This window comes from Kryptolebias marmoratus, linkage group LG4, assembly GCF_001649575.2.
Source record: "Kryptolebias marmoratus isolate JLee-2015 linkage group LG4, ASM164957v2, whole genome shotgun sequence".
In the NCBI taxonomy this organism is placed as follows: Eukaryota; Metazoa; Chordata; class Actinopteri; order Cyprinodontiformes; family Rivulidae; genus Kryptolebias; species Kryptolebias marmoratus.
Genome location: NC_051433.1, coordinates 3,589,268 through 3,604,464, shown reverse-complemented (window position 1 = coordinate 3,604,464; position 15,197 = coordinate 3,589,268). Strand labels below are relative to the sequence as shown.

The 15,197-nt window shown below is 36.8% G+C and overlaps 1 protein-coding gene across 1 annotated transcript in view; it reads left to right on the top strand.

Moving 5' to 3' along the window:
* The window catches only part of si:dkey-43k4.5 (potassium voltage-gated channel subfamily S member 2), a 14,018-nt gene extending 603 nt beyond the window's left edge, over positions 1-13,415 (top strand). Inside the window, exons 2-10 of the mRNA XM_017431437.3 lie at positions 5,758-5,936; positions 6,014-6,147; positions 6,829-6,993; positions 7,099-7,270; positions 7,897-7,980; positions 8,078-8,239; positions 9,201-9,284; positions 11,403-11,495; positions 12,190-13,415. Of these exons, the coding sequence (XP_017286926.1) occupies positions 5,766-5,936; positions 6,014-6,147; positions 6,829-6,993; positions 7,099-7,270; positions 7,897-7,980; positions 8,078-8,239; positions 9,201-9,284; positions 11,403-11,495; positions 12,190-12,633 (1,509 nt within the window). The 5' untranslated portion in view covers positions 5,758-5,765 and the 3' untranslated portion in view covers positions 12,634-13,415. The remainder of the gene's footprint in view (positions 1-5,757; positions 5,937-6,013; positions 6,148-6,828; positions 6,994-7,098; positions 7,271-7,896; positions 7,981-8,077; positions 8,240-9,200; positions 9,285-11,402; positions 11,496-12,189) is intronic.
* The last annotated feature ends 1,782 nt before the right edge of the window (positions 13,416-15,197 follow it).

The window sequence follows — 15,197 nt, the reverse complement described above, 5'->3', positions numbered from 1 at the left end:
GGGGGGGGTGTTAAAAAAAAAACAACAAAATGATATGAAGCTGGCTTTTGTTTGGGGTTTATTATATGAAATTTGAATTAAGTAATCTTGTTTTTAAGAAAGCTAGAACATTGTGAAATTAAATTGAAATACCAGTGATTTACAACAATAAAAAAATATATTTTAAGTAGAGAAATTGCATTCTCTGTAAAAATACAGTAAATGCTGAAGAAGCTGAAACTGAAAAGTTAAACCTAAGAATGAACACCAGCTGAAAGCAAAAAAAGCACCAAAATCTGATAGCTAAAACCAGCAAAAAGCTTGCTGAAAGCTAAAATAGCAGGTTAGCTAAATGCAAGCTAAAAGTCAATGCTGAATCAGCATTTTATTCAATTATAAGACATTTTATATGACCAAGTAAAACTACAAGACCATTCAAAATGTTTGTTTGTTTGTGTTTTCTTAGTTGTTTGTTTTTTTTACAAGCAAACATCTGTTGCAGTTTGTTCAAATCTGCACATTAAATGTTACAAGCTAAATGTTTTTTATTAAAAAAAACATAATTTAGGCTGCATTTTGTTGGTTTTAGAATTAATAAAGACCAAAATTTCAAATAAACAACCTACAGTAAATTTCTAATCATTTTATTATTACATAGATATAGTTCTGCTTTTATTGCCCACAAAACCTTCATCTTCTCTTCCTCATCCTCCTATTGCTTCCTAAAAACAGAAGCTCAGTCTTCAATCAAACTGAATGGATATCTGAACCAACCTTTCAGAAATAGACCCTTGTTTGTTTATACGGTTTCTCTAAAAGTCAGTCAAAGACTTACAAGGAAACAGAAAAATAACACCTGACAAAACTGAGCAAAAAGAGATGGAAGAACAAACAAGCCATATAATCATAAAACTGTCAACAAGTAACAGTTTAAAACATAAAAACAACAAAAATAATGACACAAAACCGAGATTCAAAATCAATCTAAACCAAAGAAATGAATCTCAAAGACGTATAGCACAACAAGAAAGAGACGAGTCAACTACAGTGTTCTGTTAATCATTCACTGGCAGTTTGAAACAATATTATGTTTCCTACAAACACACACTCACACACACACCACCCACGTGTGATTTCTACACTAACATGCTGCTGTCAGATGGTTTCCAGCTTGCTGCATCCAGCTCATGTGAGCACAAATCACAGAGAAATCAGATTAAACACCTGCAGTAAGAGGTAGAAAAGATTCAGGAATGAATGAAGTCAGATCACTCTGCTTTAAAACAACATTACCCTCACATTAAGTTAACACCTGAATCCTCGGGCCGTTTCCCACACTCTGCAATTAGAGACTTTATAGGATTAGAGCGTTACTTTTAAACTGCACTTTACCTGAAGCTGCAGGCCGACTGCAGCCTCTCAGTCCTGTAAGTGTGAGATGTGCATGTTGAGCAGCTGGTCAAATGAAAACTGGAGGACTTTTAAAACCATTCAAGCATAGAAAGTTTAATAAAAGACAACGAGCTGACAAATCTAATCGATGAATAAAGTCCTAGAGTTCATTAAAGGAATGTGTATCATCTGTTGCCATTCATGCCGGAGTTTTAGACTGAAATCATCCTATGTTGGAATAATGGAGTTATAGTTATTTTGGTTAAACTTCGAAAGTAACATTATGTGCAATCTCATGGGATACTGCAAATTCTCACATGATTTGTTATTGCTCAGAGCATGTGCTGAGGCTCACTCTGAGCTAAAACCACACCAAACTTTAGCATGATAGCTGTAAAATGTAATGGGGCGTAGGCATTTTTGTGTTTGCTAATAAAGATTAGCTATTGCAACCAACCTGAATCCAGCCAGTGCAAACACAAACACTAGAAATGGGCAAAAACGCTGTTGCTCCACCATCACCTTCAGCAGCAGGCGATAAAGTATCCTCATCAGATTTCTCATGCGAAACATTTGATTTTCCATTAGAAAGGTGCTGAAACAGTGATCCAGATATAATCTAGTTTTGCTCAAAATTCACTCGTTGCTAAGCGATACTAATAAAGCAACATTTGCAAACAGAGCAGGATCAGATCATGTTTTCCTGCCTCTGATATCAACATTTATTGTGAAAAGTATTTCAGGCAGCAGCAGGAGCGTCTGAGCGACCTAAAATGTCACAATCCAGATTTTAAAGTTTGATGTGAACTTTGTTATTAATTCATCCGCTGAGAGACTCGGTGGAGTTTGTTCAGTCAGAGTGTGCGTGTACCGTATGTGGGTGTTTACACCAGGAGAGCAATAAATGAGCGTGCGGGGGAGGAATTTGTGCATCCACTGCATTTTTTATTCAAATTCATTTATTTTCCTTGAACACCTTGGGAAAGTTGTTTACAACAATAAGTATTTGCAAAAGGTAAATTAAGTGTTTTTGAGCAGTTAAATTTAAAATAAATCTGGTATTTGAAACATTTAATTGAAGATTCCTTGAAGGAATGCACATTGCCCACTGCCTTTCATTTCAGAGTTTTAGACTAAGAAATAACAGAGTTGTAGCCGTTTTGGTGAAACCTTGAAAATAAAGTTGCGTGTATCTCATGTGATAAGACAAGAGGATTCACTAAGAGTACACGTTTTGGATGACTCTCAGCTAAAAACACATCAAATTTTAGTTTAATGTCTGTTAAAGCTGATTAAATTACAGCCTGTTGTGTGTTAACTAATCTAACTGTGGCAGTCATCTTGAATTGAGTTGACTTCAGAAATTATAAATTGTAGATGTAATAATTATTTCCTGAAGGTTTCATTAAACTCCATAGAGGTTCTCATGAGATATTTTGCTAACAGACAGACATACGTACAGATACAAGCAGAACCATTATCGTCCACCTTCTCCTTTTGGCAGTGGGCGAAAACCATAAACTTCATTAGTTAAAGATCCAATTTGTGACACTCTACTGTAAAATTCACTAAAAGCCTTTTGGCTGTAATCCAGTACCCACTGTGTGTTTCGTGGTTAAATTTAGATTAAAATGGTGTCTGGATGTCCCGTCTCAGAAGAGGCAGCAGATGGAATGAGACTGGCAATGTTACAAAAAAAAAAATGTGTAAGAAACTCTTTGTGGGTTTTTTATGTTTGCTGACTCATCCTGAGGAAAAGAGGACAGAAGAAGAACAAGATCTTCATCTAATTCTGGCTTTAATTAAAAAAAAATAGAAAACCTTCCAACAAATCTGCCCAATCAAGAAGTACACAAGTTAAATTCACTTAAATATTTCTAAAATAAAATGTAAGGTTGTGACTGAAAGTGTATTTTAAAAAACTCCCCATGTCTCACATTTAGTTTAAATTTTAAATCAGATGCAGACATTTAAAAAAAACAGCAGGACAGGCAAAAAATATTTTAAAAAGTAACATTTAGGACATTTTTTATCAGAGTAATAAACCACATCCGATGCTGTGGTAAAGGTTTACAACAGCAAGTTGATCAATGAGCAACAACAACCCAGTGAAAGTTTCTAAAATACTACAGAATAAATAAAACTTTTAAAAAATATAGAAAAATTGCATTAACAAGAATTGATTTCTTATAGAAGAGATTTAAGAATAGATGTAAAATTGTAGACAGCAGAAAGTTTAGATGAGACAAGACTATTTTCCATCTATGTGTCTCTGAGCTCTCCTCAGAGGGTTGATGGACGTGAAAAAACCTTTGTGCAACTCTGCATGAAAAATGATCTCATCAGCGAATCAAACACAAATAAATACACCAAAAGAAATAAAATGATGTTAGTAAAAAGTTTTAGAAAAGTAGAGTTTTGTAGTTACTCTACATCTCCTACTTTGAATTAAAAAATGGCAGTAAAATTTGTGTGTTTATGTCTTACTGAGAATCAATCTTGGAAAGTTTTGGTCAAAAAGTCAACTTGGTACACAAATGTGTCCAAATCTTCTCTTTTCAGGCCTTATTATAAACATGACTTCAGCCTCCAGACAAATGATCTCAGACGATGAAATAAATAAAATATGATTCAATGTTTTTCTTGAAAGCCTGTGAAGTTTCTGATCTTCAGAGGAAAATAAAAAGGTTGATTTCCTCCATAGTTTTAGCCCTTTCTCTGTGGAAATCCACCCTCCATGTGGGTTTGTTTTTTGTCTTCCTTTCCTATTGAGATGCAGGAACCAAGTGAGAAAAACTCCAAGCTGATCTTTAGAAGGCAGCTGGTTAATTTGTCCACCTCACACTGCCCCCCCCATCACTTCCAGTGGAAACACATCATTAAACCGCCTGCATGAAAAGAAGCAAAGATTACAACAACTAAAAGCCTTTTCATGGGCGCCTCATTATTTTTTTATAGCCAGAAGAAAGACGCACAAAGTTCTCATCAGGAGCTGCAGCATCTACACATCCAGCAGGAGACCATCGCTCGGCTCTCCCTCGCTTGTTTTCCACGACCGAACGAAGGCAGTCCGAGGATCAAACAAGTCAAAATACTTTCAAACACGGAACCGTAGAACATCCCACAAAGTGTTAGTCTCTGTTTCAGTCGCAACTAAAAACACTTTATGAGTGCAGTTTACTTCTAACAACGCGCATTTTAATTTATAAAGCAAGTCAAGGCGGATTCACATCATACCATTTTAAACTTTCATAGGTTGCAAAACAAATTAAAGAAGTCATATAATAGTTTTTGACAGAGTTCATGTTGCTTTAAACACCAAACTGAGAATGAGCTGCTGGGATAGTTTTTTTGTTTTTCATTCTGTAATGCACCTTCAGCTCTCTCACACCCCAACCTCATTATTTCTTTCTGTCTAAAACTTGTCATTTCAGTAATGCAGTTCTCTCCAAAACTACTGCAACATCAAAGGCAAATCATTGATTTTTGCTGCACACTGAAAACATTTAGGTTTGATTAAAAAAGAAAATCTTAATATGTCACAAAATTGCAGCTTTTATTTACAGATATTTGCATCCAGATCTGTTACTCAACTTAATAGATAACTTAATGAAATAACTAATTTTTAGTTGATCAAGAAAAAACTTAAAATACTTTAAATATAACTAATTACTTGATGGGAAACATACCGCCCACCATCTTTTATGCTAGTTTTAGACTAAGATCATCTTATTTTTTTGCAGCCATTTTGATTAAACACTGAAAATATTGTCATGCAATATCACAAGATGTCAAGCTCAGACTGTGTGTTGTGAATGACTGTCAGCTACTACCACATCAAATTTTGGTTTTAGTCATTTTTGTGTTTGGCTGTGGCAACCATCTTGAATTGGATTGACTCAAATGTTGATCAGTTGTAGATGGAAATCCTTTGATTATTTTAAAAGTTTCATTAAATTTTCTGTAGTGATTCATAAGAAATTTTGCTAACAGATAGGCAAAGTGGACAACAATAGTTATTGGCAAAGTTTTAAAAACAGAAACAAAAAAAATCTTGTTTGATCAGTTAGCGCTCAGAGTATGACTTTCAGCTACTTACAAACCAAATTTTAACTCATTTTCTAAAAACAAATGCATGAGTTATAGCCATTGTTGTGTTTGCTAAGTTTGCTTAGGTGTGGTGGCCATCTTGAATGGAACTGACTTCAGAATAAAGGAAGTGGCTTCCTTGTTCCAGAGGAAATTAAATGTCTCACATTTATTTATTTATTTTTTAATAAAATCCAGGTTAAGTGTTTAGATATTAATTTACTTTAAAGACTGTTCTCTCTTTGAAATTGATCACAGTGTATTTGTTGGCTTGTTGTGTTTCCTCTGTCTCTGCAGACATCACCATGGTGAAGGAGAGTTTACCCAGCTGGGTCCACCAGGACTCTGACGAAGGTCTCGTCCATGTGAACGTTGGGGGTCTGAAAAGGAGCCTCTGTTCCAGCACACTGAGGAAATTCCCAGACACCCGACTGGGAAAATTGCTGGCGTGTGATTCAGAGGAAGACATTCTGCAGGTGGGTTCACTGATTTTTGGGATGAAATGTTTCAAGCGACAGAAATCTGACATTCTTTTGCCTTTTCTGTCCTGCAGGTGTGTGATGACTATGACGTGCAGCAAAAGGAGTTTTATTTTGACAGGAATCCCGGCCTGTTTCCGTACGTCCTCCACTTCTACCAGACTGGAAAACTCCATGTGATGGAGGAGCTCTGCGTATTCTCCTTCAGGTCTATTTCGGGCCCTCAGGGGCCACTGCATTAAAATCATTATTCTCATTAGTGCCTCTTGCATGGGTATCTTATACATTTGGAATGGCACCATCAATGCAGAGCAGTATATAGACATTTTACACAATATCTGCTCCCATGCAGATTACTTCTTCTTCAGTGAAGGCCTTACATATTTCAGCAAAACAATGCTAAATTATTGATTTGCACATCCCAACGTTTTCAGATTTGGGATTGTATTTACTTTGAGTTTTAAACATGCACATGTCACCCATTTTGAATCACACTCTGAGTAGCTAAGGGGTTGAGTTGTAAGCTGTCTGAGATAAACTGATTCAGATCTTGTTGCACATTCAGCAGATCATGTGTGATTTATCACGTAGTGCTGTAAGCAGATACACCAGCGAATCCTCTGTTGCATCTCCACTAAAGTAGCTGTTTAATGACTTGTGATTGACGTTTCCTTCTCTATAAGATCTACCAGTTACACTTTTCTATACTCAAGGTTATACTCTTCTTAGGAGGACCAGAAAGCATTGCAGTAATCCTGCAGGTGATAAAGGCATGGGCTAAAGTCTCTGCTTTCGACTGAGAGAGAAACAATTAAACTCTGTCAATTTTTTTCAGATGATAAAATGATCTTGTAAATCAACCTAATTTGCTTCTTTTTTCCCCATAAAGTCAGGAGATAGAGTACTGGGGCATCAACGAGTTCTTCCTGGACACCTGCTGTAGTTACCGTTACCACGACCGCAAGCTGGAGAGCAGCCGACATCGCAGCTGGGACGATGAGAGCGACGTCAGCAGCGTTGATACATCTGTGGATGAGATCTCTGATTTAAACAAGTAGACACTGTGGTGCTTTTTGCAGTATGACTAAATTATGAATTTTGCTCCAGAATTCCCCTTTCAGTGTTAATCTTTAAGCCATCTTCCTCCTCTTCCTCACAGGGACATGCAGCATTTCCAGGAGGTGCGTTACGGGAACATCAGAAAGTGTTTGTGGCTGACGCTGGAGAACCCAGGATACTCCATCCCCAGCAAGATGTTCAGCCTGCTCTCCATTGGAGTGGTGCTTACATCCATCGCTACTATGTGCATCAACAGCATCCCAGAATATCAGGTTGGTTAAACCAAGCTGATTATCAAACTTGTTGGTTTGAGCCTCTGTATTTTATGAGATAATTAAAGTTCTCAGCTCTTCTTCTTAAATCATCTTTCTAATATAAAGCTCAGATTTAAAATTGGTTTGTGTGTCTTCTGCAGGCATAATTTCAGATTTCGTATTTTTGTCTAATTCATAAAGTGTGGTTTGCACCTCCATTTTGGCCCAGTGTGTCTCTTCGCTAGTGCAGTTTTCCCATATTTAAATGAGGTATTGTCCATGCATTTAAAGGAAAAGACTCCCATATTTATGTAAATAACTGTCATGGCAAAAAAAATATCTTTGTTCTCAAAGACCACCACTGTTTGCAACATGCATTTAACATCAAATATTTATTGCCTCCTGAGAGCTGATGTTATTTGAGCCTTTAAAAAACAAAGTGAGAACATTCATCAATGCGCTGCGCTGATTCAGTTTGACTGATGGTAGCCATGCTTTCAAACAAAGAAAAGTAACATTTTCCACAGTGTGTCTGATTTCGATCCATTTTGACAGAAAATAATGCTCTTTGCATTTCTAGAATATACCTGAAATTCAGTTTTGCAGAAGGATAATAAATCTATCTTTGCTTTTCTTTTTTACAGACTTTTGACTCTGATGGAAAGTTGATTGAAGACCCAATCACCCAGGCTCTGGAGGTGTTTTGCTCTTGCTGGTTCACCTTTGAGGTGACGGGGTTAATGAGTTTTGTATTCTAGATTATAGATATGAATGATACAGATTCTTGTAGGTAAAAAAAAACAAACTGTCTGTTTCTGAACTCAGGTTGTGACACGGCTGCTGCTCGCTCCGAACAGGAAGAAGTTTTTTCATCACCCTCTCAACATCATCGACATGGTGTCTGTGGTTCCCATCTACATCACCCTGATCTTTGACATGACTGTGGAATCTGAGTCTGAACTGGGAGACCTGGGACGGCTCATACAGGTAACTGGTGCACACTCATTCTCACTGTCACATTGTAGGATTCTGGGAAACTGTTTGACTGCTGAAATCCAGCTGCATTTTGCCATACATTACTAAAATAATCTTTCGTTTCCAAATACTTTGTGAAATTTGGTAAGGAGGTAAATGACGAGGTGTGTACCCTACATTTTATATCTTAAACTGGACTTAACACATCTGGTTCTGTTGAACTTTTCACTGTTTGGGGCTTTTTGGGCACTGAATGTATATGTTCAGTGACATGGCTCTTGACACAGAATAGAATAGAATAGAATAGAATAGAATAGAATAGAATAGAATAGAATAGAATAGAATAGAATAGAATACCTTTAATGTCATTGTATGGCTCATATATAGTAAGTGTGGAGAGTGTTCCTAGGTTGATGGTATCACTGGCAGAGAACATTAGGAATTTTTAGTTCTGTTAAAAGAAATGAAACTTATTAACATCTGCTGAACTAATTTGCACTAAAGATGGTGCATAAATATACTGTACAAGCTGGCATCATAAAGTTTTGGCAAGAAATGTCAATATTGAACTTGTATATGCTGTCTTAAAATATGCATTTTACAAATATACTAAATTTTGAATGGTTTTATGATCAGGACACATACATTTTGTAATTCTTTTGATAAGAGATCATTTATTTTACTAATTCTCTAATGTCATAAATGTAGATTTCTGTTTGTTGCAGTTTGTTCAAAAACCAGCCTTTACATTTTTTTATCTCTAAAAACTGGACTGTAGTTGTGCAACACTTGATATCAGCCTGCAGAGTTGGCTGGGAATACCACTGAAAATTTACTAAGAAAAGCATCAATGTAGAAACTGTTAAAGTTTCTAATTTAGAAGATGTTGATAAGTCTAATTTTGCCTCGTTACTGCTCATCACCAAGGAAATTCTCATCAGTTACTGAGACTCTCACCTCCTCTTCCTCTCAGGTGTTCAGGTTAATGAGGATCTTCAGAGTTCTGAAGTTGGCTCGACACTCTACAGGTCTGCGCTCATTGGGAGCAACACTGCGGGTGAGTCAGGACTCTGTGTTTCCTCAGAGTTATCTGTCACAGAGTTAGAGTCACATTAACCCTCTACAGGAAACCGTGCAAAAGAGCTTTAGTTTCTGTTGATGCATCTGTTTAAAGTTTGATAGACTGTAAAGCCAGTTCAAGGACTGAAAAGACACAAGTGTGCAACTTTAAAGGTATGATTTCTATCAGTTCCTCCATTCATTTCCTACACCCTCTTGATGCTGTGCTGAGTCTTGGTGAGCTGGTTTCCTGTCTGCAGTGGTCATTAGGCAAAGGTGGGGGACACCATGAACAGGTCCCCAGACTATCAAAGTCCACCTAGTCCACATAGAGACAAATTAACATTCAATTGTCAATTAATCTAGAAAGAAAACTGGAGTGCCCCCACACACGAACAAGGAGAACACACAAACTCAAACTTGTAGTGAGATGATAGCATTAAACTCTGCTCCACCGTTCTGTGCTGTAAAGTTGATGTTTTTCTTTAAATGGTTCAAGATTGTAAATCAGGTTTGAGCATGTTTGTACAGTTTTACAGTGTTTGAGGTGAATCAAAAGGAACCACACACATGCACAGCTTTATAAGCCAGCCTGTGCACACATGGTTTTAATCATCACAGATTTGTTGTCTGCAAGGTGTGATTTGGTAAACACATCTTGTTTTTAATTAAAAAGTGTTGCTGCTCATTTCTCAGCCCAGATAGTTACAAGTGTGGTTACGTAAAATTGTGTAAGTTATAACCAGATTTAAATTATAACAGCCTGAAACTAGTTTAAAACTCTGGGACATATTGTTTATACAATTATATTCAGCCAGCATTCACATTTTAAGTCATCATTTCCATATTTATCTATTAACTGCAGTAGAAAACTTTTTTTTTTCAGGAAATTTGAAGTCTTAATGTTAAATCTTGTCTCAAGTCTCAAGTCTTTTTGAAAATGTGACATTTACATCAGCAAAAACATTTTATAGATTGATAAAGCTTCTGTTACCACAGTCTACAGCTGTCCTTCTTCTCCTGGTTCTTGTTATATCTGCAGCTCATCTTACAGTCTGCCTGATTGATGAAAAGATTTGCAGAAAACATAATTAAACATCATCTGAACTGAAAACTGAGACATCATTGTTGTATAAGATGGAGCATTTTTTAGAATCTTTCTGGTTTGCTGGTTTTTGATGTATTATTTATATTTAGAGCACAGAAGCACTTTAATAAATGCTCTGCCCTTTGACCAGCATCAGCAAGGAGAGTCTACACTCAGACTCTTTTCTGCACAATAACTAATGCACAAAGTCTGAATTTAAGAATTTGACTTTAAATAAAGCTTTAATTTGAATTTTCTTAAAATAAATAAAGCTAAGCATCATCTAATTGATTACAAGCTTTTAAATGCACTGACATTGAACTCAAAGTTCTTTTACTTCCAAATTTCTGAACACAGAGGGACTGAAATTTATAATCCAGTTTAAGTTTTAGTTCTTAAGTAGTTTTACTTTTCCTCTTGCAGACAAAAAAAAAGACACTCGGCTGTTAAATTTAGCACGTGTAGCACTGATGCATCAAAGTCATGCATGAGTCCAGGCTGGATTTTATTTTTAGTTGACTAAATTGACTGAGGATGTTTTATTTTCTTCTCTGTTGTCCTTAGAGAGTCCCCAGAGAGAGGCTGGATTACAGGACACTTCGACCAAAGTCTCAGCTCTCCTCTCCTCTTCTCTCTTAAAATAGTGACTCCCACCTTCTTTCTCCATGTTGTGCAACTTGAAAAGTGTCTCTTTTTTCTATTTTTATGTACTTCCTGCTCCCACAAAACAGCTCCTAGAGTGATATTTACTCCTACATATTTAAAAGATTACACAGCTCCCATGGTCTGATGAAAGTTTCAAAGAAGAAATTATTGGACACATAATTATTGTACACTGAAGATGAATGATGAATATGTACAGATTTTTTTTTTATGTTGCTGATGGAAGATGTTTGTTTGATGTTTGCAGATAAAAACAGTAAAAACCAGCAGCTATACCTTTGACTAACCAAAGACAATTTTCACTGCATATCTTTTCCTCAACTAGTGATGATTTCTAACAAGTTCTCCTTTGTGTCGTTTCTGCAGCACAGTTATCGTGAAGTTGGCATTCTGCTGCTCTATCTGGGGGTCGGGGTGTCCGTCTTCTCTGGAATCGCGTACACGGCTGAATGTGAAGAGGTAATGATGTTTGCTGATGAGGACTCATCACATACTTCAAATCATCACAGTTCATCTTTTAACATAAATTAAAGGTCTAGCATTGTTTTTTGAAAGAATGTACATCATCCATCACCCTTCATGACAATCTTTTAAACTCAAATTGTTTAAATATTTTTTTAGAAATGATGCAGTTGCAGCTATTTTGGTCAAATCTTGAAAATAACAATATGCGCAATTTCATGCAATATTGCAGTATCTTGCATAATTTCTTAGAGCTCAGAATATGTGTTGTAAATGACTGTCAGCTACTACCACACCAAAGTTTACCTCAGTATATGTAAAATTCTCTGAGGTATGCCCATTTTTGTGCAGGCTAAGGCTGTAGCACCCATCTTAAATTGGGTTGTCTCCAAAAGGTAATCAGTTGTAAATGTGCAGCCAGTTATTACTTTCTGAGCATAAAAAATAGCCTGTAGTTCTTTAGATATTTTGCTAACACGACAGACAAATTACCACACAGACAAGGCAAAAACATTATCACCTTTCACCTTCAGCTTCACACAACAATTAAATTTGTTCTCTAAATACATTCATTAACCTGTGGTTTTAACCATGTACTTTTTGACTTAGTTTTTGAGCTCACATTCTGAATATTCCCTGAACTGACTACGTACATTAGCAGGTAAACATGTCCATCTGGGTCTGTTTTCAGGATGTGGGTCTGGACACCATCCCAGCTTGTTGGTGGTGGGGAACGGTGAGCATGACCACCGTGGGTTATGGAGACGTCGTACCTGTCACGGTGGCCGGGAAGCTGGCAGCCAGTGGCTGCATCCTGGGTGGCACTTTGGTGGTGGCTCTGCCCATCACTATCATCTTCAACAAGTTTTCCCACTTCTACCGCCAGCAGAAAGCTTTGGAGGCGTCAGTTAGGAACAACAACCGGAAGAAGATGAAAATGAGCTGCGAGAACGAGCCAGAGGAGGATGAAGAATCAGACAGGGACAGTCGCTGCCTGGATGATGACGACATCGATGATATTGAGGAGGAGGACGATATTGATTATGAGGATGAAGGAGGTGTAATAAACTACAGTTATGTGGAGCATCCATCCTGTTCATCAGTAATGAGAAAAAAGGAGCTGTATCAGCTGTGAACATCAGCTCCTCTGCAGTCAGATATAGTCTCTGTAGCTCCATGACTGGCGACTGTGATTCACTGAACTGAACGAACTACAAGAACAAGAACTGAATGGAATTTAATCAGATGCATCATAAACATTTATGCTTCGTTAACGATGTCTGACTCATTACTGGGGGAACATTTTAGAATTCTTGGGCTTCCATAAAAGACTGGACTGGATTCAGTTTTTATTCAGTGTGTATCTGAGCTTTTCATGATGGAAGTTTGTTTCTCTACCTGCTGAGTGTGGAAGATTTAAATGGAAAAAGACCAGATCAAATTTGATGCAAAAGCCCAAAGATAAACCAAACTCATGTGGAATAGCATGCACACCTATACAGTCAATAAAAAAATACCATAAAATGTTGTGAATACTTGTGTGTAAAAAAAACATATTTAAAGGAAGCATCTGTTTCTAGAATCTGACAGTTGTCTGAGTATAAAAACAAAACTGGCAAAAATTCAGACTGGCCTACCTCAGGGTAAGAAAAGCTAACAGGAAATTGTGCCTTTAAGTTCATAGATTTATGTCTTGAATTTTGTTTGTTTTGGAGAAACACTGAAACCCTACAGGGACGATTAGATGTAAGAGCATATTTCATAACAATAAAGATAAGTGTCAGTGAGGCATGAAACAGAAATAATTCAGCAGGAAAAAACAGATCTGATTCCACTGATTATTGGGCGAGAGGCAGTAACACTTTATACAGGTCACCAGTCAATCATACAGCCAACAGAGACACAAAACACACCAATTAACCATTTAACTTTTAGCTACCATTCTGCTACTTTTAGCTAGAGAGGCAAAATGTTTCCCCACTCTGTTTTTGCTCTATTATAGAAACTGCTCCCTGTGAAGCCTGAGAGAAAGTTTCAACTAAGTTTTAATGATTTGCTCCTTTTCTGTTAATTTATTTTTGCTTTGGTAGGTGAGGAGCAGACAGTGAAGCATTGAATAGGCAGCTTTCTGTCTCCTAGATTAAAGTAGATTTGTCTATCCAAATTTGAATGACTGATGCCTCATAATCAGACCAGGTTTCATCCAAAAGGTTTTCCAATTTTCAGTGCAGCTCACACTGTTTGCAGTGATCACCATTTTGATTTGTCTTACAGAAACCTGCTGCAGGGGGAGCCCTGTGTTGAATAATCTCCCTCCAGTTATTTAAATTTTAATATTTCTCAGACGGGTTGAGAAGAATGAAAGGCAGCTTTTTGCTGATGTGGTTCACTCATGAGTAAATTTAAAAGCAGTTTGATGTGTTGACAGCATTCTCATCCTGACACCAACAGAGAGGCGTGAGAAAACAAATGAAAACAAAACAAAAAACTAGAGAAACTGCATTATCTGCAAAAATGCAGTGTGAATGTTAAGTGCTGAATGACTGCTAAACCTGAGCTGTTAAAGGTAAAATTAGCAGAACTAGCTAAAACCAGCAAAAACTTAGCTCAAAGCAGCAAAGAGCTAGCTGAAAGTAGCAAAAGACTAGCTAGAAGCTAAAAGTAGCGTAAGGCTTGTTAAAAGTTGAAAAAAGCTAAACATAACAGAACAGTGTGCAGCTAAAAGCTAAAAGTAGCAAAAGGAAAAAAGCAGATTCAAAAGAGAACAATGTTTTTGAAAGATTTAAAGAAATCTCAATGTATTTCTATGGGAAAAATATTTGTAAATATTGTTAAATATTTTCAAAAGTATTAAAGTTACAGAAGCACCCATCTCCTGAATGGCTAAAGTATGAACAAGTAATTAGATTTAAAAAGCATGCAGAAAAAAACAGGAAAACAGTTTGAATGCTGACCTGATATTAAAGTTGTTGTAATTAAACCTTTACTTAAGAAGCCTGCTTTTGATCCAGGTCTTCTTCTAAACCAGCCAATCTCCTCTTCTTTTTATAGTTATTGAAAAATATGATCTAATAAAGTTTAGTTTGTGCATTTACACACAAATAATCATTTTGAGAAGTTCTTCAGGATTTTAAAATCCTCACAGTACAGAAACACCACTGATGAAAGTTACTAATGATTTTCTTTTTGCTTCAGAAGTTTTGAAGTTGTTTTGAAAGACGAGGAAGAACATTTGGGAGTCTGAACTGGATGAATGAAATTAAGATTCTTTGCAGCCCAGCTTATGTTTCACTTAATGGATGCTCGAGCAGGACCCGTCCTCCTGCAGGTTTCTTTCCTGTTTGAGGGCATTAAATAAGAGAAGCTTCTGTTCATGAATTGGTACACAGTCGCATTGATGATATTCCAGTTTGTTCCATGGCTGTGCTTAGGAAAGACAACTTGACTAATTCGGTCTGTTTACTGATTTTCACCCAGTTGTTAGAAGTTTCTTTTTTATGGAATAAGACATGTTCTTTAAATTGTTGATTATTTGTCTCAGATCTGTTCGGAGCATCTTTGACTTTCCAATAACGCTGTGAGCTGGGAATCCACCGAGTGCTGTGAAATAACTATTTTCATGTGGGCACACAGTCAGTGATAGGAGGCTGAGAAACAAAATTATTTTGGTTCAAGGCTGTTTCCCTTGGGAGAATTTTT